Source organism: Ovis canadensis, chromosome X, assembly GCF_042477335.2.
Source record: "Ovis canadensis isolate MfBH-ARS-UI-01 breed Bighorn chromosome X, ARS-UI_OviCan_v2, whole genome shotgun sequence".
NCBI lineage: Eukaryota > Metazoa > Chordata > Mammalia > Artiodactyla > Bovidae > Ovis > Ovis canadensis.
Window position 1 is genome coordinate 24,243,860 of NC_091727.1, and position 25,147 is coordinate 24,269,006.

Below are 25,147 nucleotides of genomic sequence, written 5' to 3' on the forward strand. Positions count from 1 at the left end.
ATTGGAAAAGACCTTGATGCTGGGAGGGATTGTGGGCAGGAGGAGAAGGGGACAACAGAGGATGAGATGACTGGATGGCATCACCGACTCGATGGACATGAGTTTGAGTGAACTCTGGGAGTTGGTGATGGACAGCGAGGCCTGACGTGCTGCGATTCATGGGGTCGCAAAGAATCGGACACGACTGAGCGACTGAACTGAGCTGAACTGATGGCTGATTCATGTTGAAGTTTGACGGAAAACAATAAAATTCTATAAAGCAGTTATCCTTCAATTAAAAAATAAATAAATTTTAAAAAATATTGGCAGATGGGGATGTGGCAGAAAAGAGACTTTTTTTTTCCCCTGTGGTTCTTAATTGAGAGCATAACTGAATCTTAAGGGGTAGGGAATTGTAAGGGGTTTTGTTTGTTTTTTTATCAAAGAAAAGAAAAAGCTGGGAATCTTTGGCTTTTTTTTTTTTTTTGCCCTTTTTTTGTTGAGGAGGTAGAGGAACATGCAAGGTAAGTACCTCATCCCTGCAGACCATACCCATCTTAACACAGAGAGCAACCCTGGCTGCTGCTGTCAGGGAATGAAGGATGGAAACCGGGTGTGGGACACAGGATGGAAGGAGAGAAATTTTTAATGCATTTGCCCAGGTTGAGCACAGTGCCCTTCCTTGCCTTCCTGTTTTAGTTCATCTTGATGTCTCCATTGAACAGGCACATGCAAGAAAGGAGATTTTCCTCTTGGCTAGAAGTTCTTAGAAACATTCAGTATTCTTTAATTTCATCTTCTTTGGGCTAAAGGAGAGCTGTTTTAACTTCTTGTCAGGGGTTCTGGTATTCCTAATGCTATATCCCAAGCTGGTTTGTTTTTTGTTAAATCACTAGAGCAGAAGGTCCAGCTCTCTAACCACTAAAAGTAAGTATGCAGTGCTGTAGTACCAGCGTTGTGGCTTTTTTTTTTCCCCCTCCTGCATTATATATTAACTAAGCAGAAAATTTAAAAGAACAAAGACAATAAAAGTAATGTTTGTTAGTGGTGGTTTGAGATATTTCAGGAGAGATGAGATGTGAAGAAAAGCAATGGCCATATTTAGAAAGCTGCCTCAAACCCAACAGTATCTATTGAAGTAAACTTGATGACAGACTTTTTTCCTCTTCATGAATCATTGTATTCCTATAAAAGCGAAAATTCCTCTTCATCTAAACAAACGGCTTCCACATCTGTTTTCTTAGTCTCTCAAAAGGGTGTCTTTGGCTTGCATTTTTTTTTTTTAAGAAAAAAGTGTTTATCTGTTTAAAATGAAAGATTGTCAAAAGCAGTTTATACATCAAAATCCAAGTTGGTCTTCGGCTTCTAAGGATTAGTTAAGGATGATCTGGTGGTAATGGAGGTTGTATAGGGGAAAAAAAGAAAGCACATTTTGTATTCTGCATAGGTAAATTCTCTCTAACTGTCTTCTTTAAATCTTACTGATTTATATTTAATTTTACATGCTCTTCTGGTTTTGGGGCCTGATTGAGTAGGTAACTTTGTCACTGGCAGCACATCCCAATATTTTAATGCTTCGCACTCAGAGTTCTAAAAATAAATATTTTCTGAATTAGTAGCAGGAGAGTTAACCTGTTAGTCCCATTGCTTAAGAACTGACCTGTAGTTAGATTTTCGTTGTTGTCCCATAGTCTGTGCTTCCCACCAAGTCACTAAGAGAAACACTCAGAACTGATGTGTAAAAAACTATATACTCTTTTCTAAAGCACTTGCTTAGTTTTCAGTCTCCAGTGAGTCTGCACAGTCTCCAGGGTTTAGTCTCTTCTTGTGTGACAGGCTACCCTGCCCTTGAGCCCATCCTGCCATTTAAAAATAAAGAATGAGAAGCAGCTGAAGTTCTGGCTTGTTTGCAGCTGACAGGAATCTGATCTACTGCTTGGATTCTTTATCTGGGGACCCACATGCCCGCGGTATGTGGCTCGTCCTAGCCATGCCATCTGCAGTCACAGTTTAAGAGGGTGGGAGGAGAAGAGGTTGTCTCCAGAGGAAAAAATTTTTTTTTTGTATGTAAAGATCAGGGAGAATGGCTGTAGCTCAGTACATGGGATCACGGGCTCCTGTCTTTTTCCCACTCAGTGGCATTTCTGACCCCTCATGAAGTGCTCCTCTCTCAGGAGGCTCCATAGGCTCCTCCCACCCCCTGAGCCCCAGCTGTCTGTTCTGTCAAAACTGGTTCGCTCTGAGGTCAAAGGTCCATGAGAATTCTAAGACATTTGATGTTATCAAATCAGTGACCAAAGCGATTGATTTAATCACATATGACTTAATTTCTCTCACAGGCTGTGGAGGACACAGGGGAACCCTTCCGTCATCGCTCCTTTTCTTTTCTTGGCTGACTATGAACCGGAACTACTAACAAATGGCATCAATCTATACCTAAGGAAGAAGACCCTCCCCTCTTCCTAATGCAGAAGAGAGGCAGGAAAAGGATGGTTATTGTCGGAGTGACAAGAGGCTCTTTGCTTGTGAAGTGAACCGATTGATGTTCAGTCTTCCTGTTGAGCTCATTGCTGCCTCAAGGAGGGGAGCCATCACAGAGGTCTCGCTTGCTGTTTCTTGCCCCTCGGCTGGTAGCTGTTTTGGTTGTTCATGAGAAGGCAAGGTGCTCCCCCCTTTGACCTTGTTCAGAGGCTTAATACAATTATTTGTATTAGGCACTAGCCACCTGTTAGGATCATTCTCGTTAAAGGTCAGTATGTGGTGCCTCGGTGTCTGACTGTGGAAGCCTGCATCAGATTTGCCAGTGTCGACTGGTTTTGTGATGCCTGCCAGTTGTGACAGAAAGAATGGAGATCTGATAGTTGGAGAGGAAAGGAAGGTGTTGGAGGAGGAATGAGGGATCAGGAGACCCATGGAGCATCATTACTGTGGTTGGAGTGCCAGCTTGTCGCGTCTCCATTTTCTCCTGCTTCCCCAGCGTGAGCTGTGCTGTCTGTTTTGATGGGCTCTTTTATTGTCTGCACACTGACACTGCTTTGATTTATTCATATATTGCATCTCTGTTGAGCATCAGATTTCTTGTATCTGAAAACTCCCCACATCCCCTATGTTGAGTGTCATCAGTTCTAAACCCCTCTGCCTGTGAATTCCCAGCCTGCTCCTCTTCCCAGATTTACTGTCTTGCTGAGTGGCTGCCTCCCCAGTTGTTAAGCCAGGAAAGTGGGTATCACCCTGGACTCCTGTTGCTTCCTCATGCCCCTAGTCCAGCCAGTCACCAGATCTTATAGATTCCACTTCCTAAATACCCATGTCTCTCTCTCTCTCCAGTGCAATGACAATTATGTTATTCAAGACTCATTATTTCTCCCTAGACACTGCCTCTAACCACCGTCCCCCCCCTCCCCACCCCATGTATTCTTCACAAGTTTTATAGTCAGAGAGACCTCTCTAAACTATCAATCTGATTCTGTCACTCCCTGATTTCCAGTCCTTACTGGGGCTTATGAAGCCCTTGACAGTTGGGCCTCTTGCCTGACCTCTCCCCACCTTCCCAAGCATTCTAGCCTCAGCCGTATTTTTTTTTCTTGTTATTGCCAAAAAGAAGAATTTTGAAAGCTTAATTGTCTTTAATCATTGAATTTCGTTCGCCTTCCTCATCCTATTATTCCCTATAGCTCACCTTCACCTTATTTACAGTCAGCTTCCATGCATTTTCTCTAACTTCCACCCAAAGGTGCCTGTTCTGTATGCATATACATTTTTTTCAGTTGCCTCTTTGAGTCTCTCCTCCATTAGCTAGTACACACTCTAGAGGGAAGGGATCATGTCTGAGTCACTCACCTTTGTGTTCCCTCCACCTAGCATGTGAGAACAGCTCAGGAAGTACTTGTTGGTGAGTGATTACTACTTTTTTGAGGTTCTAAACAGAAAATAACAGCACTTCCTAGAATTCATATCAAATTCTTGAGCCTTGGCCACATTAGAGAGTTGAAAAGCAAATGAAGTTCAGAAGTAAAGGGGATTTTCTTTTTCCTTAGCAGTGATTAGCCAGATCTTGTATAGCTTAGATATTGGTCTTATTTGCTCTCCATATTCTGCACATCCATCCTAAATGACATTTCTCAACTTGGTATTTATCTTTTTTTCAAACTTCTTTAGTTCTTCCCAGAGATAGCATAGAGGATGATGGGACAGAAGAAAAAGTGTTTGATAAACAGAAACATTTTATTTTATTAGTCCTTAAATGTAGAGAGACATTATAGAGGCATGCCTGAGTACATGTGCAGCTCGTCTGTCTCTGGACAGGTGAACACAATCACATTTCTCCAAATTGAGACCTTTCTGAAAGAAGATTTTTCTTTAAAGTGGGAGCCCTCCATATCTTTTAAAATTTAATTTAATTTTTATTTTTTTAATTGGAGTATAATTGCTTTGCAATGTTGTTAGTTTCTGCTGTACAACAACATGAATCAGCTATAACTATACATATATCCCCTCCCTCTTGAGCCCCCCGCCCCAATTCCACCCCTCTAGGTCATCACAGAGCACCAAGCTGAGGTCCCTGTGTTATACAACAGCTACAGGAACACTCTTTATTTTAATCAAAACTAGCTCTTAGAATCCGAAGAAGGCAGTGGCATCCCACTCCAGTACTCTTGCCTGGAAAATCCCATGGATGGAGGAGCCCGGTAGGCTGCAGTCCATGCGGTCGCTACGAGTCAGACACGACTGAGCGACTTCACTTTGACTTTTCACTTTCATGCATTGGAGAAGGAAATGGCAACCCACTCCAGTGTTCTTGTCTGGAGAATCCCAGGGATGGGGGAGCCTGGTGGGCTGCCGTCTATGTGGTTGCACAGAGTCGGACACGACTGAAGCGACTTAGCAGCAGCAGCAGCAGCTCCTCTTAGAATCTGTTTTCTGAACTTCTAATAGAAAGGGAGTGGGCATAAGACACCATTTTATAAGGAGTTGAGGTGGGAGGGTATGTAGAAAGCATGGTCCTTAAATAACAGAATTTAGCATTTAGCCTTAGTATGGAGCAAGGAAGTTCCTCTACCTGACACCACCCCGGCCAGGTGTTAAGCTTAAAAAGCTCTCCCTCCTCTGACCTCCCTTGGGGCAGAGAATAACGAAGAACAATTCTATGACTGTCTTGTCACACACCAATCCTAAAAAGCAGCTTTCTTGAAATCAACAGTGTTTCCATCAAAATGGTGACAGCAGTGCCTTGACCACTCTCCAGCTTGAGGTTGTCCTCTGGACCACCAGTGAGAGGCTTAGTAACAGTGGAGTGGGAATCTGTGAAATCTGCCACTTGTGGGGGCAGGGAGCTCCAAGTTTGCTTGGCAGATTTTCCCATGACCTCAGTTATAAAGAAAATGTTGCAGATTCTGGAAAATGCTAATGTCCTTTTTAGCCATAAGTATTATCTTGATTGCAGTGCTTCAGAATTGCCCAACTTCATTATCTGAGCATAGCCAGCCTGACGCCTTCTTCTCAAATAGACAATTATGATCAATTAAGCACTTTCAGGCCTTATAGAATACTTAATTTTATTAGTCAATTATTTGTGCTTTGAAAGAGTTAATGGTAGCTACCCAAGCCATTATTAGAAATTAGAATGTCCCAAAATAGAAAGGCTATTTCCTTTGTGTATGGCATTGCAGTGGAAAATGCCAAGCATAGTTTTTACTGAGTTAAAGGGTGAGGGAGGGCAGGGTGGGAGAGAAAGTTACATGTAAATCATTTAGCCATTAACCTAATGGGTGGATTTATAAATCCTATTACTATAAGCCCTTTTCATTTCCACTGAGGCCTGGTGCATGCTTGATCCCACTAATGTAAAATTCATTCCATCTAAGTGATTACTGAAGTAAGACACTTTGAGTCAATTTTCATCAGGTTGTGCGAAACTTGCTTGAGTGCTGATGTTCACTACAGCGCGGACATAGTTTGGCCGTGTCTTAATTAGCGCCCCCCCCACCCCCAGCCCCACCCCCGCCCCCGCCATGAGGAGTCAGTCAGGGAACCAAATCGTGGTGCCTTTTTCACATGTCTGTTTTTCTGTGAGGGAAGTACACTGGAGGGACAAGAGGCAAAACCTTTGGGTGGGGGTATTTCTAGCCTCCTGGCCGTCATGTGAATTCTAGAAAATTGGAAAGCTCCGTTTTTATGGCTCATTGGAGCGTCTTCAGTGGCACTTATATTTAAATGAATCAAAATTTCTAAATTGATGAAATACATTGACCCTTTTCCTAGAAAAATGCATGTAGGTACACATTCAAATTTTTCCTTACAGTTTTGAGGATTTTCAGATTTATTCACTTTAGGTTAATATCTCCTGCTCTAGTTTCAATCTTGTCTTAGGGTTTTCTTCCCCCCCCCCCCTCCCTGAGAATTTAATATTTAAGAATGCAGGCCCGTACTTGAACTCTTGTATCTGTGAGTAGATTTGGCTCAAGTGCGCTTTAAAGCCAGCTCTGCAAGCTCTCCAGGATTGTGTGTCAGATATAATCCCATGCATGGCAATAATGCAAGTCCAAGTGAAACAAACAAGATGTGAGTTTCTAAACTGGAAGTTGGCCTGGAAGAGGAATACAGCATAAGAATGTTGTGAAATGAAGGTTTGTTTAAAGGTGAGAACAGAATTTTTTAAAAGTCAGTATGTAAAGTGGATTTTTAAAAGTCCACAAGATGAATAAATTTGGGGGGCAAGAAATTAGAAGACAAGAGAGAATTTCACTTTTCATATATTTGACAAACCCATACTTTGTGGGTTTTTTTTTTTTAAGTTTTTAGATCAAAATTAGGACCCTGTCAGATTTTAGGGCAGTAATTGAAAGATACTCATAAATATCATTAAATGTGTCTCTTGTGGAGGAGAAACCTTTCAGAAATCTTTGTTTATTCAACGTGTTTTATATTCCTTACACATGAGCTATCAAAAGGTTAGGTTGTAAATTAAGGATTTAAAACAAAATCAGTTTATCTGGAAACCAGAGTCATATGGGAGAGGTACACAGTTTCAGTCAAGTTTATAATTAATGGGCCTTTATCACTGGGGTAGAAATTCATTTCTCTTGAGTGAATATGTGTTTATCTAACATGCATTGTATTTGAAGGTGGGATTAAAACTGATTCACTCTTCATTTCTTGCATGGAAAGAGCTAGCATTTAAACGCATGCTGTGTGTGGGTTTAATTGCCACTTTCTGTAACCAGCTTTAGGGTCCTGTTATTATGGAGGTGCATTTATCAATCCATGGCTTCACTCTTCTCACGCTGGACCACTTGGGTCTGCCTCCTCTTACTAGACCCTGAGAAATAAATATGCATTGACTGCTACATGCCAGGCATTGTGTTAGGTTTAGTGGCAGAAACATGATCTCTGCTTATAGTTTGCTTGTAGTTTCTTAATCTTACCTTTTGTCATAGAGTCATATGCTGTGGTATACACAGAATAATTTGGGAGCACATTGGAGTAACAGTCTCATGAGTATCATTGAATTGGGGCGTCCAGAGAGGCTTTTCTGATGGTATGAAGTTCCTTGTAAAGTAAGTAAATGTTAGGTAATGATAATACCTCACACTTACTGAGCACTTCAATTAATATATCAGAGACTGTACAAAATAGTTGACATATGTTGTTACATTAAATGCTTATGGTACCCCTGATATACAGAAGCTGCAGTTACTGTCTCCATTTTACAGTCAAGGAATTGGGGGCTTAGAGAGGTTATCTTGTGTGCATGAGATCATGCAGCTTTAAGGAGCACTGTTAGACCCTGAACTCAGGCAGCGTGTATCAGTCACAGTTCTCCAGAGAAACAATCAAAGGGGTTTGGTGGGTGTATGGTGTGTGTGGGGGTGGGTGTGTACGAGCGATTGATTGATTTTAGGGAATTCGCTCTTGCAGTAGTTGGGGCTGGCAAATCTGAGATATGCAGGGCATATGGGCAAGCTGGAGACCCAGACATATGGGCCATGAGTTGATGTTTAACAAGAAGAGTGGAGTTTCAGTTTCAGTCTGAAGACAGTCTATAGCAGAGTTCCCTCTCTCTCTGGGGCCCCTCAGTCTTTTTCCTTTAGTGCCTCCAACTGGTTGGATGAGGCCCACATGCATTCTGGTGTGTTTTTTCCTTTACTCAAAGTCTACTGATTTAAATGTCAGTCTCTTGGAAAATAATAATAATACTTTCATAGCAGCTTCTCAACTGGTGTTTCACTACATATTTGTGTACTGTGGCCTAGCCAACTTGACACATGAAAGTAGCCATCACACAGCCTAATTTATTTAAAAATTTTTTCAAAAATTGAAGTATAGTTGGTTTACAATGTTGGGTTAGATCACAGAGCCTAACTTCTGAATCAACACTTTTCACACACTGTGTAGAAACAGCATAAAGCACGGAAGCAAGAAATGAGTATGGCTTGTTCAGTGTACTCAAAATATTTCAGGAAGATTAGATTGAAAGATGCATGTGGGAAGCGTTAGCAGATAAGGGGGGCCCTTAGCTACATCATGAGTCTCAGGTCAAGCTCAGGGGTTTGAATTGCATTTCAGAGAGTATATTTTTAGAAAGAACGCTGGCCAAGTATGAAGAATGACTTGGAAGGTAGTGCTGCTGGAGACAGGTAGGCTAGGCAAGGGATGAGGGCCTGGATGAGGGATAGCACATTGACAGGAGGCACACGCTGGAAAGACAGAGTCTGACTGAGATTTGTCAGTTCATCAGATTAGAAAGGAAGTCAGCCCTTTGTTTTTGTTGGAGAAGCTATTTATTGTGTTTGGAACTGGTGAAGGTTTGGAGAAGATGGTTGGGATTTAGAATGAATGTATGTGGAACAGACAGTTGAATATAGGCCTAGAAAGAGAAAATGTTGAGTTATAATATCACTGATTCTCAGCCAGGGACAATTATGCTCCTCAGGAATCATTTGGCAGAACTGTGCACACATATGCATGGGCATGCATGCTACTTGGCATGTAGTGGGTAGAGGCCAGGGACAGCCTCCATGATAAAGAATTATGCAGCCTAAGTGTCAGTAGTGCTGAGAATGAGAAACAGTGATATATATCTGCTTGTTGTTCAGTCACTAAGTTGTGTCCGGCTCTGCAACCCCAATCAACTGCAGTGTGCCAGGCTTTCCTGTCCTTCATTATCTCCCTGAGTTTGCTCAAATTCATGTCCACTGAGTCAGTGATGCTATTTAACCATCTCATCCTCTGCAGCCCTCTTTTCCTTTTGCCTTCCATCTTTCCCAACGTCATGGTCTTTTCCAGTGAATCGACTCTTCACATCAGGTGGCCAAAGTATTGGAGCTTCAGCTTCATCATCAGTCCTTCCAATGAATATTCAGGATTGACTTGCTTTAATTGACTGTTTTGATCTCCTTGGCAGTTAAAGGGACTCTCAAGAGTCTTCTCCAGCACCACAACTCAAAAGCACCAATTCTTTGGCTCTCAGCTTTCTTTATGGTCCAACTCTCAAATCCATACATGACTATTGGCAAAACCATAGCTTTGACTGACCTTGGTCAGCAAAGTGATGTCTCTGCTTTTTAATGTGCTGTCTAGGTTTGTTAATACACTGTATAGGTTTGTCATAGCTTGCCTTCCAAGGAGCAAGTGTCTTGGAATTTCATGACTGCAGTCACCTTTCAGTGATTTTGGAGCCTAAGAAATTAAAATCTGTCACTGCTTCCACTTTTTCCCCTTTTATTTGCCATGAAGTGATGAGATGGATACCATGATCTTCATTTTTGAATGCTGAGTTTTAAGCAAGCTTTTTCACTCTCCTCTTTGACCTTCATCAAGGGACTCCTTTAGTTCCTCTTCACTTTCTGCCATTAGAGTGGTTCAGTTCAGTTCAGTTGCTCAGTTGTGTTCAACTCTTTGTGACCCCATGGACCACAGCATGCCAGGCCTCCCTGTCCATCACCAACTGCCAGAGTTTATGCAAACTCATGTCCATTGAGTCGGTAATGCTATCCAACCATCTCATCCTCTGTCGTCCCTTTCTCCTGCCTTCAATCTTTCCCAGCATCAAAGTCTTTTCAAATGAGCCAGTTCTTCACATTAGGTGGCCAGAGTATTGGAGTTTCAGCTTCAGCATCAGTCCTTCCAATGAATCTTCAGGACTGATTTCCTTTAGGATGGACTGGTTGGATCTCCTTGCAGTCCAAGGGATTTTGAAGAGTCTCCTTCAACACCACAGTTCAAAAGCATCAATTCTTTGGTGCTCAGCTTTCTTTATAGTCCAACTCTCACATCCATACGTGACTACTGGAAAAACCACAGCTTTGACTAGACGGACCTTTGTTGGCCAAGTAATGTCTCTGCTTTTTAATAAGCTGTCTAGATTGGTCATAACTTTTCCAAGGGGCAGGCAGTGGTGGTTCAGAGGTTAAAGCATCTGCCCGCAATGCGGGAGACCTGGGTTCAATCCCTGGGTCGGGAAGATCCTCTGGAGAAGGAAATGGCAACCCACTCCAGTATTCTTGCCTGGAGAATCCCATGGACGGAGGAGCTTGGTGGGCTATAGTCCATGGGGTCGCAAAGAGTCGGACATAACTGAGCGACTTCACTTTCACTTTTCTTCCAAGGAGTAAGTGTCTTTTAATTTCATGGCTGCAGTCACCGTCTGCAATGATTTTGGAGCCCCCCCAAAATCCCATCTATTTGCCATGAAGTGATGGGACTAGGTTTTCTAAATGTTGAGTTTTAAGCCAACTTTTTCACTCTCCTCTTTCACTTTCATCAAGAGGCTCTTTAGTTCTTCTTCACTTTCTCCCATAAGGGTGGTGTCATCTGCATATCTGAGGCTTTTGATATTTCTCCCAGCAATCTTCATTGCAGCTTGTGCTTCTTCCAGCCCAGCGTTTCTCATGATGTACTCTGCATAAAAGTTAAATAAGCAGGGTGACAATATACAGCCTTGATGTATTCCTTTCCTGATTTGGAACCAGTTTGTTTTTCCATGTCCAGTTCTAACTGTTGCTTCCTGACCTGCATATAGGTTTCTCAAGAGGCAGGTCAGGTACTCTGGTATTCCCATCTCTAAGAATTTTCCCCAGTTTGTTATGATCCACACAGTCAAAGGCTTTGGCATAGTCAATAAAGCAGAGATAGATGTTTTTCTGGAACTCTCTTGCTTTTTCGATGATCCAGCGGATGTTGGCAATTTGATCTCTGGTTCCTCTGCCTTGTCTAAAACCAGCTTGAACATCTGGAAGTTCATGGTTCACGTACTGTTGAAGCCTGGTTTGGAGAATTTTGAGCATAAAGTATACTAGCTTGTGAGATGAGTGCAATTGTGCAGTAGTTTGAGCATTCTTTGTTGTTGCCTTTTTTTGGGATTGGAATGAAAACTGACCTTTTCCAGTCTGTGGCCACTGCTGAGTTTTTCAAATTTGCTGGTGTATTGAGTGCAGCACTTTCACAGCATCATCTTTTAGAATTTGAAACAGTTCAACTGGAATTCCATCACCTCCACTAGCTTCGTTTATAGTGATGCTTCCTAAGGCCCACTTGACTTCGCATTCCAGGATGTCTGGCTCTAGGTGAGTGAGCATACCATCATGATTGTCTGGGTCATAAAGATCTTTTTTGTATAGTTCTTCTGTGTATTCTTGCCACCTCTTCATATCATCTGCATATCTGAAATTGTTGCTATTTCTCCCAACAATCTTGATTCCAGCTTGTGATTCATCCAGCCCAGCATTTTGCATGATGTACTCTGCATATAAGTTAAATAAAGAAGTTGGTAGTGTAGATGTGCACATATTCTCCCAGGGTAGGGGATCCAGAGGTGATCAAGACAAAGTGTCAGGTGTTTTTGTGTTCTGTAAATATGCCCACCCACTGAAAGTGTAATGCCTAAAGTTGTATGCAGACAATTTATGAGACCTTATGTATTTCTAGTTATTTTACAACTACGTAGCCTTCAAAAGTAACCTAGAATATGGTAATATATTCTTGTATTGCTAGTTATCTTTATTTAGTATATTAGTGCCTCCTTTTCATAATACAAAAGAAGTGAATGTGGAACAATGTCCATGCAGCCAGATAAAAGGAGAGGAGATATTGCTATTTGTCAAACTTGGATTCTGTATTTTTAGGTCTGGGAGGAATCCCAACCTCTTAGTTTTATCAATGAGAAAGCTCAGACTTAGAGAAACTAACTTATTGCTACTAGACCTAGAGAGGGAAACTAACTTATCACTACCAAATCACTTACCTTGTAATTGGCACTTGAAACCAACACTCAGATTTCTGACCCCTGACATTTTTTTTTGGACTCACATTTGTATACAAATTGATACAAATAGGTGTTCTATCTTTGTAAAGCATTTTTTCAGCATACAGTTCTTATTCCCATCTAGCTCTGGGAACTAGGTAGGTAGTATTATCCCAATTTTAATGAAGGTAATGCTGAAGTTAAGAGGCAGTGAGGAGCCTAGTGTCTTGGGAATGGTGGAGATAGAGAGTAAGATGCTTATTAAATCCATAGCCCTTGCTCCTTGAACATCTTAGAGAGAAGACACATATTTTAAGGATAACAGAGAATAGGAAAATAGGAAAAAAGTAATCTAATATATTGAGGATGAAATAAAAGATATTTACCAAGCAGAAGAACTGAGTAACATGAAGTCCTGCTTGGAAACTGCTGAGACTGGGAATAGGGAAAGCTTAGATAATGGTTGGATTACCAAATATCATAATATTGATATTTCTTCTACTTTTCTCTTCCTCATCCTTCAAAACCATTCATTTTGCTCCCCCTATTATGCTAATGTATAAAAAAAACTTTCCAGTTTATTTATAATTGTATGTCATCAGTAACAGAAGAATCCTAAAGCCATTTGAGATTTCACTTGTCATTTTCTTCGTGCACTATTTGTTTCAAATTTGACCTTACCCAGCATTTGCCTAACTTAGAAGGTTGTTGTTTAGTTTCTGCATCATATATCAAGTGGATTTCTTGTTAGTGGATATTACTATAATTAAGGTATGCTTTTGGAATAAGAGCTTGAAATGTTTTTTTGTTGTTGTTGTTGTTAACTGAAAAGTTGGTATTTTCTCTCTCATTTAGTATTAATAAGCACTGTTTTAGTCTGTAAGAGCATCTAAAAACATTTTATAATCTTTGAATGAATGCATGGTAAGATATTAGTATCCTGTTCTAACAGAAAATAAAGACCCCCACCTTTATCCTGGCCTTGTAAGGAGACCCTGTGACCACACACCTCAGTTGTAGTTGGTCTTAGATCACTGCTGTTGTTAACCCCAGAGCAACAAACATGCTTTCTGCTTAGTAAACCACGTCGTGGGTGTGTTCTGAACAATTTTCTCTAGGTAGCAATTTTTGGAGATAAACTTCACATTTCCTTTTTAGTCCCCACTACCCTTCCCCTGTCTTCAGAGGCTCAGATTGGGGTTAAAACACCCTTTCGTATTAATTACTGTTCTCCCTACCCCCAGCCCCACTCCTTTCCTGTTCCCCTCTCTTTCCCCCACCCCCAATGGCACTGCTCTGCAAAGCCTGCCATGATTGATATGATGGCAGTGCTGTCATTCTTCTTAACCAAAAAAAAGTCATTTTTGTTCTAGTTATTTTAATAGAGTCCCATTAAAGATGTATTGCTGACTGAAATACCGGCATGAAGGGCTCTCACTGAGCTGAGCCCAGGAATTAAGAAGTCAGGAAATCGGCTGCTGCATTGCAAGAGAGCCTTGTGTGACACCGAATCTCCTGATTGGGGAGATCATTACTGCTATTATGACTCGACTTGCGTAGGAATTTTAAATTCCATCTGAATGTCAGTAATAACCCTCTTAGCAAATTATCCTGAATAAAATCACGAAGGCATTTTATATAATAGGTGTTGAATTACTGGATAGATTTGCTAATTAAATACTCTTTGTTCTGCTGCAGTTGACATTACAGGGTAAGATCTTGAACAATTATTCTCAACAGCTGTACTTTGTTAAGGGAAAAATTAACCACAAAGTTTATTTTTTTATACTTGAAGTTGGCAGATTTTTGAAATGTGCTTGAAAAAATTCCATCATCCAATTGGTAATGAGTAGATAAATATGCAGGTGTTGCTGTGAAATCAGATAACTGCAGACTGCCTTATTAATGAATTTAGCAAGCCTTTATAGCCCTGTTTTCTAGCTGCTGGCACTTAGAAAATGATTTTCTGTCAGAATGGGTAGCTTTAATATTAGGCTTGTCACTTTGAAATGAACTTATGAACAGTTATCTTGTAATCACTGTACCTTGTGTCCAGTAGACCTTTCAGGATACCTGTGGCTTTAAAAAAAAAAAATACATTTCCTTAATGGAGAAATGTCTGTAATGTATAAGTTTTTGATTGTTGACTTCCAGAACATTCATGTGGAACGGACTTTTTAACAAGGCAGGAAGACATGATGAAAAGAAAATGAAACATAAAGTCCAGCCCAGATCAAGCTATTGATGAGCTCTGTTACTTTGGATAAAATTGTAGTGCCTAGTTTTCCTCATCTGTAAAATGGGGTTTATAATTTAGCATTCTACAAATATTCATTAATAGCTACTGTGTACCAGGGCCTCTGCTAGATACTAAAAATTTGGTAGCCCACAGGAAAGATGGTGATTGAAACTATTGTCAGAAATTGGTACAACCTATGTGGAGACTTGTTTGGCTATGTTTATCAAAAATTGTAAAAAGGTACAACCTTTGACCCAATAAGCCCTCTTGTAGGAGTTTATTTCATTATTGGCAGATTGGCAAATTACGTGTATGTAAGGATTATTAAGTGTGGTTATGAAGGTAAGCGTTATGAACCACCTACATTGATTAGTAGAGCACTAGTTAAATCATGCTTGAGATGTACAGTGGAACACTGTGTAGTCATTAAAAAGAAAAATTAAGACCGCTCTTTACATGTGAGTAAGGAATAATTTCTGAAATAAAGTACTAGGTGAAAAAAGCAATTGCAGTGTATATAGTTCTTTTTTAACTTTTTATTTCAGATTGAAGTATATCTGATTAACGATGTTGTGATAGTTTCAAGTGGACAGTAAAGGGAGTCAGGCATACATATACATGTTATAGTATATATAGTTTTAGTCATTTGCCTAATTTTCTGTCATTTGTTTGCAAAGCATCCACCAAGAGCTTTCTTCCATCAAAGGGAAACTCATTTTAGTAGCAGCCCTCACTCAGATTGTGTGTGGAAATGGTTGTGAGCTGGTGGCAGGACAGTGTGAGAATGAGTGTTGGAGCTGAGAGGTGAATGTTGCCGCTTCCCGTTGGAGGTGTACTCAGGGGAAACACAGTAGGTTTGGTTCATGGTGCAAAAGGAGAGCAGAAGAAATTGGTTAGTGCACTTGTGGAGTTGGAGTGAAAGACTGACACATTGCTCCCGAGATGTTGTACTTAGCAGGAAATAGTTACCTTGTGGGGCTGTCCGTTGTGATGAGGGAAGCCCAGCCCAGCAGGGTGGAATGGTCAGAGGGTGAAGACAACTCATGATAAGTAGTTAGTTTTGTCCTCACTGTGATTACGTTGACTTGGGTGGATCGCATTATTGCTTTTTTCTCAAAGGAATTGTCAAGTGTTTTCCCACAAAGTATTTTCCTGCAATTTAAATATTAAATAATGAAGATGAAGTAGAGGAGAGTGAATGTTTTTTATGAGTTAACTGGATTTTAGCATCTAGTAGAAAAGTGATTGAGATTACTCTGAGACCTATCAGTCAGCTAGCCAGCAGTTTTTTGAGTGCTTGTTAGATGTGAAGACACCCCACTCCAGTACTCTTGCCTGGAAAATCCCATGGATGGAGGAGCCTGGGGGGCTGCAGTCCGTGGGGTCGCTATGAGTCAGACATGACTGAGCGACTTCCCTTTCACTTTTCTCTTTCATGCATTGGAGAAGGAAATGGCAACCCACTCCAGTGTTCTTGCCTGGAGAATCCCAGGGACGAAGGAGCCTGATAGGCTACCGTCTATGGGGTCGCACAGAGTCGGACACGACTGAAGCGACTTAGCAGCAGCAGCAGTAGATGTGAAGCAGAAACATGTGCTCTGACCTCCAGGAACTTGTGGTCTAATTGGGGAGGGGACAGACTGTGGGCTAAAAACTGTTTCCAGGATGGGATTACCATGATCTTAGTCCAGTGGTCCTTAACCCTGCCTGCAACATAAGAATAATCTTGAGAGCTGTTTAAAAAAATTGCTGGGGCCAGGTAGTGGCATTTTAAAAGATCCCAGGGTGATTCCACTGTACAGCCACTATTAAAACCATTGGTTACCCTGATCTGTATTTACCACCACCCACCACCCCCAGGGCAGGAGAAAGGTCTTCTTTTCCTGATAACTTAGAACACTGAGCTCATGAACAACATTGGGCGACTGTACCAAAGGTGAGGTGGACAATAAAAACGGAACACAAGGGGCAGATATAACAGATCCTCTTTAGGTGAGCATTTACAGGGCTTTGTAACATAAAGGACCAGAAGAACAGAAACACTATGAGGTTTGAGCTGAGTTGACAAGGAAGACTCTTGGAGGTAGGAAAAAGAAATGTAAATGAAGTAAATCTCTCTGGCTCATTGGAAGAGTGACTCTGGCTTAGAGTGATGCTTTGAAAGATGGATGCTGATCTAGAGGCAATAGCATGCAGTGACTCAGGCCCCACACTCTGGAGTCAGAGTGCCTGGGTTCATATCTTTGCTCTATCACTTACTAGGACAAATTAATTATCTTCTATCTCACTGTTTCCACTGTTTGCCCATCTATTTCCCATGAAGTGATGGGACCAGATGCCATGATCTTAGTTTTCTGAATGTTGAGCTTTAAGCCAACTTTTTCACTCTCCTCTTTCACTTTCATCAAGAGGCTCTTTAGTTCCTCTACACTTTATGCAATAGGTTTTTGTAAATTATGTAATGCATTAATCTTCACTTTTTTTCCATTTCATTTAGATTTTGATGCATACGAAGGAGATGGTTCAGAAGGTAAGCATTTTCATTGTACAGTAATTCTTAGATACCATACTTGGTGATGTTGTTGTATTTAAGGAAAATTATAACCCAAACACACTGGAAATGGCTTCTTACAATGCCTGGTTTACATTTATAATCCCTCCTAATGGATTATAGCCTTTTTCTTTTACTAACACTGATATAATCTAACCACTGCTTGAAGCCTATATGTGAGTGTTTCTAGCAAATTAGTAACAGTGCTAATTAGAGTTTACTTCCAGGCTTTTATACTGTATGTACTCTAGTGTTGTTTGTGATGATTGATTTCTTTTGGCACTCTTCATATTCTGCTAACTACTAAGAATTTAATATAGATTTGTGGACTGGGTTGAAAAAACCCCATTTTGTCTCTGCTTTATAAATTGCCCTGACCATTAAGCATGAGGGACAGCTGGTAAATACAGACCCCTCCATTTCCTGGTCTCTTATCTTTATTTTATTCAGTCCTACATTTTATTTCAGTTGAAACTAGATACTTCCTCTGCCACTCTACTGTCTGCTTTAAGAAAATCAGGGAGATTTTTTTGTGTGTTTTTTGGTTTATTGGGGCTTAGTCTTTGTACACTGACAATATGGGCAAGAAGAAGTGTAAACTTTTTAAAAATCATCTGGAACCTGTAATTTAGATAACGGAATATTTTGAGTTTCACTGAGTGTGTGATGGTCATGGTGTTTTTGTTGTTAATTTTTATAATTTTTGCTTTTCATTAGATGAATCTTGAAGTTATTTATGGAGATACAGATTCAATTATGATCAACACCAATAGCACCAATCTGGAAGAAGTGTTTAAATTGGGAAACAAGGTGAGATAATTTCATAAAATTATATGTTTCACCTACTTTTGTGAATTGTTTCTGGTTTCTACATATATGTGTCCTTCTGAAAATGATAATAAATTTAGTGCCTTTGATTCTTCATCCCCTGTTTTATTTCAACTTCTACTCTAGTTATTTACTTTGAGGGCAAAAACAAAGGAAGATTTTTCCATAAGTAATAGATATGTTTTACCTTTAGAAAACAGTCTAGGTTTGGTAAGTTTAAGATGTGATCACATTAGTACTTAATCACATTGTCGTTCATAAGGAGAAATATGTCTCTAGTTACATTTAGATGTATTTTATACAGTGGTAGATGTGGATAAATACATACCTAACTACATTATATGCATATATCTATAATTTTCACAAGAATACTTAAAATATATTTAAAAAGACAAGGCGACATTTAAAAATAATCATTTTTAGCCTAACTGCTGTTCACCTAACAATTAGCAGGTGTTTTTCAATCACTTGTTATGTTAAGCTATTATCCCAATAAACTAAAACTAAGGTACCATCTTATAAGCTAACAACTTCCTGCCTATCTCCCCTAAAAGGTGTGAAATTTGAGCTGTAGTCTTTACTTAACTACAAGCTTGGCATATTGTACTCACTGGACCTTGAAAAGTTGTGTATTTTCCCTTGAGGTGATGGTCTGTGCAATGACCCTATCAATAGAGAGCAGGTGGCTGCTCATTTATTTGTTCAGCAGATAGTTATTTGCTTAAAGTCATGGTGCTATAGGAGGTACAGAGAGATCTTAGACACTATTTTAAATAGTAAAGTTTTACTGGCCATGTATCTAGTTGTTGGACTATCTAATCTCTAATTCAGTAGTTTGAAGGTAAGTACTTATGCATTTAGTTTTTAGATTCGAAAACAGTCTATTACACAATTGTCATACATTTCCTGTAGCTGACCCTGCCACTTCTGTCCTTTGGTTGAGTGAGATGATGTATTTATAGTATTGTCTCTTTGTTTATCTTTTTATCTGTTTTTGTTCCTGTGCTTTTTCAAAGTTCTTGCATCATACCAAACATAATACTGTTTTCCATGTAACCTGAGTAAATGCCTTCTAGTCTTGTGTGACTTCTAGTTCTGTTTAGATGAACTCTTGGGAATTTGTAGCATGTTCATCTTCTCCATATTGGATATTTGAGAAGGTAACATTAATGGTTGAAATTTTCACAGGTGAAAAGTGAAGTGAATAAGTTGTACAAACTGCTGGAAATAGACATTGATGGTATTTTCAAGTCCCTGCTACTGCTGAAGAAAAAAAAGTACGCTGCTCTGATTGTTGAGCCAACATCAGATGGGAATTACGTCACGAAACAGGAGGTGAAAGGATTAGATATAGTTAGAAGAGACTGGTGTGATCTTGCTAAAGACACTGGAAAGTGAGTTCAGCTTTCATTTTTGCTTTTGTTGTTTGCTTTTAAAAAATTCAAGCGTTAACAGTGTGGAGAACACTTGTGATTCTGCCAAGCACAAGGACACAACTTCTTTTTGTTATTGGTATTATTGTGTATTAACAGCTCTTACTGATTTGGAATGGAATCTTACAGATGGGTTAAAACTTAGAAAGAGCAAAACTTGCTCAGTAAGAGATGCTTGCTGTAAGGTGCATCTTATGAGTTTTCACTCATGATGAGGTTAAACTGTCACATTTTAGATGCTTACAGAGTTTCATTGATGTTAGCTTGTTTTTATTTTGTTTTGCTTCACTCTTTCTATTAGGAAGTCCCTTACATTGTGCTTCTGAATCTTCCTAGCGCCTCCTTAGGGCCATGATTGTTAAGTTGTCCCTGTGTTGTGGCTTCAAATGTTCTGGGATTCAAAGTGGGCCATGGAGTGAGACTGTCCCCACCCATATCATTTGTGTGTAAAGGTTCTTACTAATCTCAGGTTAATTTAAGAGCTGGTTCTCAAATACTGTATGTACCTCCCAAATAATAAATGTCATAACTGACCCCTTAGTTTTATACATGAGACTGCAGATTGTGCTAATAAGACCTGTTTGTTTTAGGGCCACATAAAGCACCCATTTTAAAAAGACAAATCTTCAGGTACACTATGTCCCATCTTTCCAGATAATTCCTGCTTTGTGAACCTGACTAGTTCTGAAAATAGAGGGAATTTTTTCTTTAAAGTTAAATTTTAAATAAATTTTTGTGTTGCTGAATATCAGCATTTTTTTTAACTTGTTTTCCAGCCTTTCGCTTGCTTTCAAGTTGGAAGATTGAGCAATTGTTGCTTCTGCAAAACTGCTCTTGATTAGGCAAAGTTGATCATCTGAGTGTGGGTCACTGTTAGCCTTTTATGAAATATAGTTTGAAATGCTTCATTGCCCCCAAATGTACCCAAAGATGAAACTACTTTGTATAGACTGTCGATTAGAGTGTTCTCTTCAGCTTTGTCTTTTCTAAGAAAAGATGCATCATAATAGAAGTAAATTTCTCTGAGTTAGAAATGTATTAGTAATTAAAGCTATACAAATGTTTTTGTCAGGGTTCTTTTTCTGACAAATTATAATGCAGCTGTCAAACCCTCGCTGCGCATTTTCTCAGAAATGGATAAAATATTGGCTTCCTTACTCCTTTTCTTCTTTTTTTCTCTTTTTTTTGGGGGAATCTGATAGAATAACATGAAGTTTTTGAGACATAGTAATACGATTGGAGAACACTGAGAAATATAATAAAGCAGAAGAAAGAAAAGTTTGAAATCTCTGAGTTTTAAATGATTTGCATAAAGAACTTTATTTGCCTACTTTCTAGCTTGTGGTCATCTCAGGCAGAGATACTATCAGAGAGAATATCTTGGAGCTTTATGAGGAAAGTGGAAAATTTGTCTTCTCAGATTTTAACCTATTAGTAGAATATAGTTGCTTGTGAATTTTATAATTGCTTAAAAACATGATGGAACACATATTGTTCTCCATCCACACACAAAATAGGAAGCATTAGCTGCCTCGTTAAAAAAAAAAGTCTCTGTATTTAAGAACAAACCTGACATTGCAAGGTTGGTAAACCTTTGGTGGAGTTAATGTTGAAAAAACAAATAGTAACGGCCTCTGGACATTAACCCTCATGTTAGCTTTTAGTATGGCTCTTGTCCACATGTTAATCTAATGGCATTTATCTTCCTTGTCTCTCCTTTATTAATAAACTATGATATTAAAAAATCAAACCCTCTTTTTTTTTTTTTTGGCAGCTTTGTCATTGGTCAGATTCTTTCGGATCAAAACCGGGACACTATAGTGGAAAACATTCAGAAGAGGTTAATAGAAATTGGAGAAAATGTGCTAAACGGCAGTGTCCCAGTGAGCCAGTTTGAAATTAATAAGGTAAATGTGGCATTTATTACTGTGCCCAGCTGCTGCCATGTGTTTTTCTCCTCCTTCAGATAGTTGAAGAACCACCTCATCCTTGCAATTGAAATAAATTCTAGCCGGTGATGAAAGCTGCTTAACAACTATCTCACAGACTGCGCATTAGCATAGCACTCTTCCTAGCTCAGCCCCTGATGCTCCCCTATCTGTTGCAGGGCCTTCTCTCACAGTTCTTTATTCATGGAAGCCTCATGTCCAGAGGTGCTGTGGAGTGATATAATTGATGTTTCAGGAACTTGAGAGTATTACATTCTTCATATTCCTCCTAAGTTATAGTTGTTTGGGGGGCAGGCCTATAAACTTAGACAGAGAGCCTGTGTTTGTGCAACTTTACTGAAGGTAATCCTTAGAGGTTCTGTAATCAGAAGGCATCTTTGGATGTTGTTCTTTAGTCATAAGATGGTGCTAGCATTTTCTATACATTCAAACCACTTGTGGTTTTTGTTTTTTTACTATAAAAGTTACTCTTTATGGATAGTCTTAGTTGTTGAAAATTGAGAATATTTTTTCTTACCTAATTTGAAAAGGAAAGTCTTCGTTTCCAAAAGTGCTGTGTATTTCAAGATGTTAGGTTATAAATTTTTCTCTTTTTTTCCATTTAAAAGGAGTATCCTTACATACTCAGAAGGTAATTTTGCAAATAACCATTTTATCCATTTTGTGATAAATAAATTTTGCTGTCAAACCTCATACTAAAAAGAATTTTGATGAGAAAGAGTCTAATGATAGCATTAAATGGAATTTATAGAGTTAAAACTTGTTCTTAATGCCCCTGTACTAAAATAATGAGTCATTTCTGCATATCCTTACTCTTTAAAACAGTTTTACATGATAGCAATTACAGTGTATATTATTTTGAACTTTGTTTTCACTTAAATAGATTTTACCACATACTGGTATTAACCTTAAAAATCATCATGTTTAATCTTGCATTTCACTGGTACACCTTTAATTAAAATTTTTGCTTGAGTATATTACATTTTTTAATTTTTGCTCTTATAAATTACTGAATTGAACATCTTTGTTTATTTGTCTTTTTGCTTTTGGATGAATTACTTTCTTAGTTTAGAGTCCTTAATGGTAAAGTATTTGTGTCAAAAAGTTTGAGTATCTATATGGCTCTTGTCAGATTGCTTTGTAAAACAGTGATACTAATTAATAATAAAAAAAAAATGTGTGTGCTAATTTTACCACAGATTTTCTTGTACTATATAAGAGATATTTCATTGGTCATAGTATCATTTGTGATATTTAAGTAAAGCATTGCTACCACAAAGGATGTGAAACACTATTTTATCATTGGATTTGTTTTGTATTTCTTGGATTCCTAGAGAGAATGAATATTTTCTTTGTGTGTCCTTATTTGTATTTATTCTTAGGGTAAGTCATTTCTTTCCTGTCCCTTAACTGAGATGTCTTTAATATCACAAAAATGACATTCACTTATGCGTGAAAAGTACAAAAAATGAGAAATAAGTAATATAAGAGAATGTGTGTCTTGGCACTAGCTCTTCACTCTAAGTGATGCAGTACATGCCTATTGGTATGGAATCACTTGTTACATTGGAGAGTGGTTTCCTTTCAGATTTTGTTTTGTCTCTTTCTTAAAAATTTGTCTAAGAGTTACTGTTTCAGTTTTGCTTTAATCAATTTTTGCATCAGTTCTGCAGATTATATCCCTTACACTATCTACCTTCTTAGAAATATGGATCCTCTGTTGCATGGGGTTCCAGGCATGAATTAGGAAGGCTGCATCCCAACATGACCACATTACTGGCAAAAGAACATTGCCCTCTAAGGTAGTGGGCCCAGGCCATCATCTACTTCTGTGGGTGACAAGACAGTGTTACTAGTGTGCAGAGAAACCTAGCCTCAGAGACACGCTGGCCATCTCTGAGTTCTCAAGAACTTTCTTTAGCCTTGCTAGTTTAAAGTTTTTAGTATCGAAAATTTGAAACTTACACCAAAGTAAAGAGACTAACATCTTGAACCCACATATATCCATCACTCAGCTTCAGTAATTACCAACTCAAAGTCACATATTTTTATTACTACTAACAATACTGGTTAATACATAGTGTGATTTGGACTGTGCATGTATTTTTCCATGGCAGATCTGAAACCTACTTACTGTCTTTATAGTCTTCATTTCACTTGGTGTGGTAGCTGGCAAATAATAGTTGGTCACTGAGCATTGAAAGAATTCCTCTGCTTGTTTAATCATCCATTCGTCAAACATGGAGTACCTCTTACATGCACAGTGCTAGAATCTGGGATATAAAGTAGAATAAGCAAAACCTAGTTGGTATTTTCAAGATGTTAAAGTGCTGTACCAAAGATACTGTTCCATTCTCTTATACTTTTTTAAATAAAGAAGAATTCCTGCAGTGTCAGTGAAAGTACAGTAAATTCTATGAAAGGACTATCTATATCATAGTTATTCCTGTGCTTGTTTATATTAAGCTTTTTATATATCAAAAGTGACTGTGTTGATTAACATTTGTCTGAATATCTGTACTGTTTAAACTTGTGAGTAAATAAATTTTTACATTTTGTCACTTTCAAAGGAGAGTGGAATTGAAGAGTACTCTTCCACAACCATGTGACTGGTTGTGGAAGGCCTTATGATAAGATATAGATTAGATTAGATTGACTTTGTGATATCTGTACAGCTTAAAAATGGGAGGTGAGTCTCAGGTGGAGGGGTGAAGTGGTGAGCTTTACTTTTGTAGAGATTTAAGCCTTTGTTGCCAACAACAGCTGAAAAACACTGTGTGTGATTTTTCTGAACTGCTGTAATCTTAAATATATTTCATAAAGTAACATGAAATACCTCACAGCTGATTTGTATAGCCCTGGCTAACTTGAGCCTAACCACCAGGAAGGATTTTTTAGAAAAATCAAGCCTTCTGAAACTATCTTGTAAAATTCCCAAATGACCCCAATCTAATAATTGGAAAGTGTGTCAGATGAAATTCAGAATTTCTTAACATTGCACTGAAGTATAGTCAATTGAAGAAGATAACAGTTTTCTTAAGTAGAGTTATATTGATTAAGATTTCTATGCAGTATTGCCCGTCCAAGTCAATCAAGACTTTGCATAATGCAGCTTTGAGGAGGTTCAAATACTTGGAGACTCTTCCAGGCAGGCACTCTCCTACACTGAGTGTATAATTTAGAAAGTGTACATAACGGGTGGATGTGCAATTGTGTTTGACGACCTGCTTTTATTCTCCTATGGTAGTTCTCCAGTTTCCTGATCTAGGACTCTTTTCACACTCTTAAAATAGTTGAAGACTGTAAGAACCTTTGTTTATATAGCTTATATTGATATTTACTGTTAGAAATTAAAACTGGAAAGCATTTATTAGTCTATTTAAAAGTGTCAGTAAACCCATTAAATGATTACAAAAATAAATTTTTTTCATGAGAAATATGTATTTTGAAACAAAGAAAAATTAATCAGAGGAATTGTGTCATTTTGCTATTTTAAAAATCCTATTTATGTTTAGTTTAGCAGAAGACATTTAGGGTCTTATATCTGCTTGTGCATCCAGTCTGATGTGATGTTGGTGTTGGTTCAAGTATAGGAAAAATGTCATTTCACACAAATATGTAGTTGGAAGAAGTAGAACTATTGCAGTAACTTCTTACGATAGTTGTGTGTATTCTTCTTTGATTCTATACCAGTACTCTGAGTGGTATTGTCTTAAAGGTTATTTGCAATGTGAAAGTAGGAAACCATATCATACTCTCTTACATTACAATCTATTCATCTGTGTGGTGCTTTGAGTTGATAATTTACCCATGCATGATAGTATACATTGATCATTATTTAAATGTCTGTTTCCTGAGTTTTATCAAAAACCACATTTTAAAACATTCCTTTTTATGAGAAAAGTCTTAAGTTTTGGGGAGCTGTCA

The 25,147-nt window shown here is 38.7% G+C and overlaps 1 protein-coding gene across 1 annotated transcript in view; it reads left to right on the forward strand.

Moving 5' to 3' along the window:
* The window catches only part of POLA1 (DNA polymerase alpha 1, catalytic subunit), a 291,484-nt gene that overhangs the window by 96,360 nt on the left and 169,977 nt on the right, over positions 1–25,147 (forward strand). Inside the window, exons 27-30 of the mRNA XM_070289875.1 lie at positions 16,957–16,989; positions 17,728–17,820; positions 19,027–19,232; positions 21,046–21,178. Coding sequence (XP_070145976.1) covers positions 16,957–16,989; positions 17,728–17,820; positions 19,027–19,232; positions 21,046–21,178 — 465 coding nt within the window. The remainder of the gene's footprint in view (positions 1–16,956; positions 16,990–17,727; positions 17,821–19,026; positions 19,233–21,045; positions 21,179–25,147) is intronic.